The sequence below is a fragment of the Macadamia integrifolia genome, chromosome 4 (genome assembly GCF_013358625.1).
Source record: "Macadamia integrifolia cultivar HAES 741 chromosome 4, SCU_Mint_v3, whole genome shotgun sequence".
Lineage (NCBI taxonomy): Eukaryota > Viridiplantae > Streptophyta > Magnoliopsida > Proteales > Proteaceae > Macadamia > Macadamia integrifolia.
In genome coordinates this window covers 3,092,650-3,094,413 of record NC_056560.1, presented here as the reverse complement: position 1 = coordinate 3,094,413, position 1,764 = coordinate 3,092,650, and the positions used below count along the sequence as shown (strand labels likewise).

General features: G+C 40.0%; 1 protein-coding gene across 1 annotated transcript; it reads left to right on the top strand.

The window, feature by feature from the left end:
* Positions 1–487: 487 nt before the first annotated feature.
* Positions 488–1,648, top strand: LOC122075346 (60S ribosomal protein L7a-2; the record flags this gene model as incomplete). Its single annotated transcript, XM_042640340.1, is given in 4 exon segments — positions 488–657; positions 760–888; positions 977–1,069; positions 1,158–1,648. Coding segments are annotated over 4 exon segments (524 nt in total), but the record flags the coding sequence as incomplete, so codon positions are not given.
* Between the last annotated feature and the right edge of the window lie 116 nt (positions 1,649–1,764).

Below are 1,764 nucleotides of genomic sequence, written 5' to 3'. Positions count from 1 at the left end.
TTTTTTTTTTTTTTCCTTTGGCGCGTGTCTATGTGCCTGCTTGCATGAGGATTGAGGGCCATTGTTGTCCTTTGGGCTCAACACCTCCACCCACCCTCCCCCCATCCCCCAAAAAAAAAAATGCTGGGTGCGCTGCACAAACTGAAGTGGACATGTTAAGTACATAGGCAACAAGACTGAATTGTAGAGGGTCATCCAGGCGTTTTTTCAATACCATTGCTGATATTAGTTATATTGTGGGTCTTAACTTATTTTGATGATAGAAAAATGTGTTGTCATAGAGGTCGTCCTTTTTTTTTTCTGTTTGGCTCTTGTTTCATACTCCTTGGATGTGCAACACAAGGATCGGTGCCACATAGTAGGAATAGGCCTTGTACAGCCAATCCGGTGTGGATGGGCTTCTCTTCTAACTGTATATATAACGTGTCTTCATCTTGAAAGCAATTTTTTTGTTCTACAAACATCCTATAACTTAACCTATCTGCAGCAACAAACCTATTCAAGATGCTCCTGAAGTACAGACCTGAGGATAAAGCTGCGAAAAAGGAACGTCTACTAAAAAGGGCTCAAGCCGAGGCAGAAGGGAAGACCGTTGAGGTTAAGAAGCCTATTGTTGTGAAGTACGGACTCAATCATGTTACCTACCTTATTGAGCAGGTCTGGATTAATCTTCTAAGAATTTTCTGATTGTTCCCTTGGTTGAACTCTGTTTGTGTATTTTTCTAATACCAATCATTGCTTTTTCATTTTTTTTTACAGAACAAGGCTCAATTGGTAGTTATCGCACATGATGTGGACCCAATAGAGCTTGTTGTCTGGCTTCCTACCTTGTGCAGGAAGATGGAGATCCCATACTGCATCGTGAAAGGGAAAGCACGCCTGGGATCGGTACTGTTGCCATCTTTCTAGTCTTGTACTAAAATTTTGTACCCAAACTTCAGCTTATATAATGGTGTTTATACTATATTTTTGATAGATTGTTCACAAGAAAACTGCCGCTGTATTGTGCTTGACCACGGTAAAGAACGAGGATAAGTTGGAGTTTAGCAAAATCTTAGAGGCTATCAAGGTGGGTCAAAGTTAAATTTTGCTTTCTATTTGTCTGCTTATTGCTTGTTACCTATTCACCTTTGTTACAATTTTGGTTACTTTATTAGGCAAATTTCAACGACAAATATGACGAATATCGTAAGAAGTGGGGAGGTGGTATTATGGGCTCCAAATCACAGGCAAAAACCAAAGCAAAGGAGAGGCTTCTTGCCAAGGAAGCTGCACAGAGAATGAACTAGGGGAATTGGTATCACCTTTTCCTATACGATATGAAAAGAGGATTTTTTTTCTTAATTTCTCTACTTGTTTGAGTTCCATTTTGTAGCTGCAGTCCAGTTGAGTCTCTTAGATTGACTTAGTTCACATTCACATGTATTTCTTCTTAATTTCTTTTCTCCCATGTGTCCTTTCCTTTTCAATCGGTGCTGTCCCATGGGAAGTTAAACATAGTAAAGACATGAACACTGCATTGGAAGCACCTTTTTTTTTTTTTTTTTGGGTAGTCTCCATGACCTGAGTGGGTGTGTGGTTGTATTTTTGACCCATTGCTAATACTTTGTTGTAGTCCAGAACACATCAAGAATGTCTCTTTGGCCAATAAATTGCGTGATCCGGTGATGTCTTTTAGGTCAAAACGAGCTGTGTTTGATTGTCTTTGGGCGGATTGTAGATAAGACTGACTCCGCTTCCAAGGGTTCTTCTTTTGGCTGCATA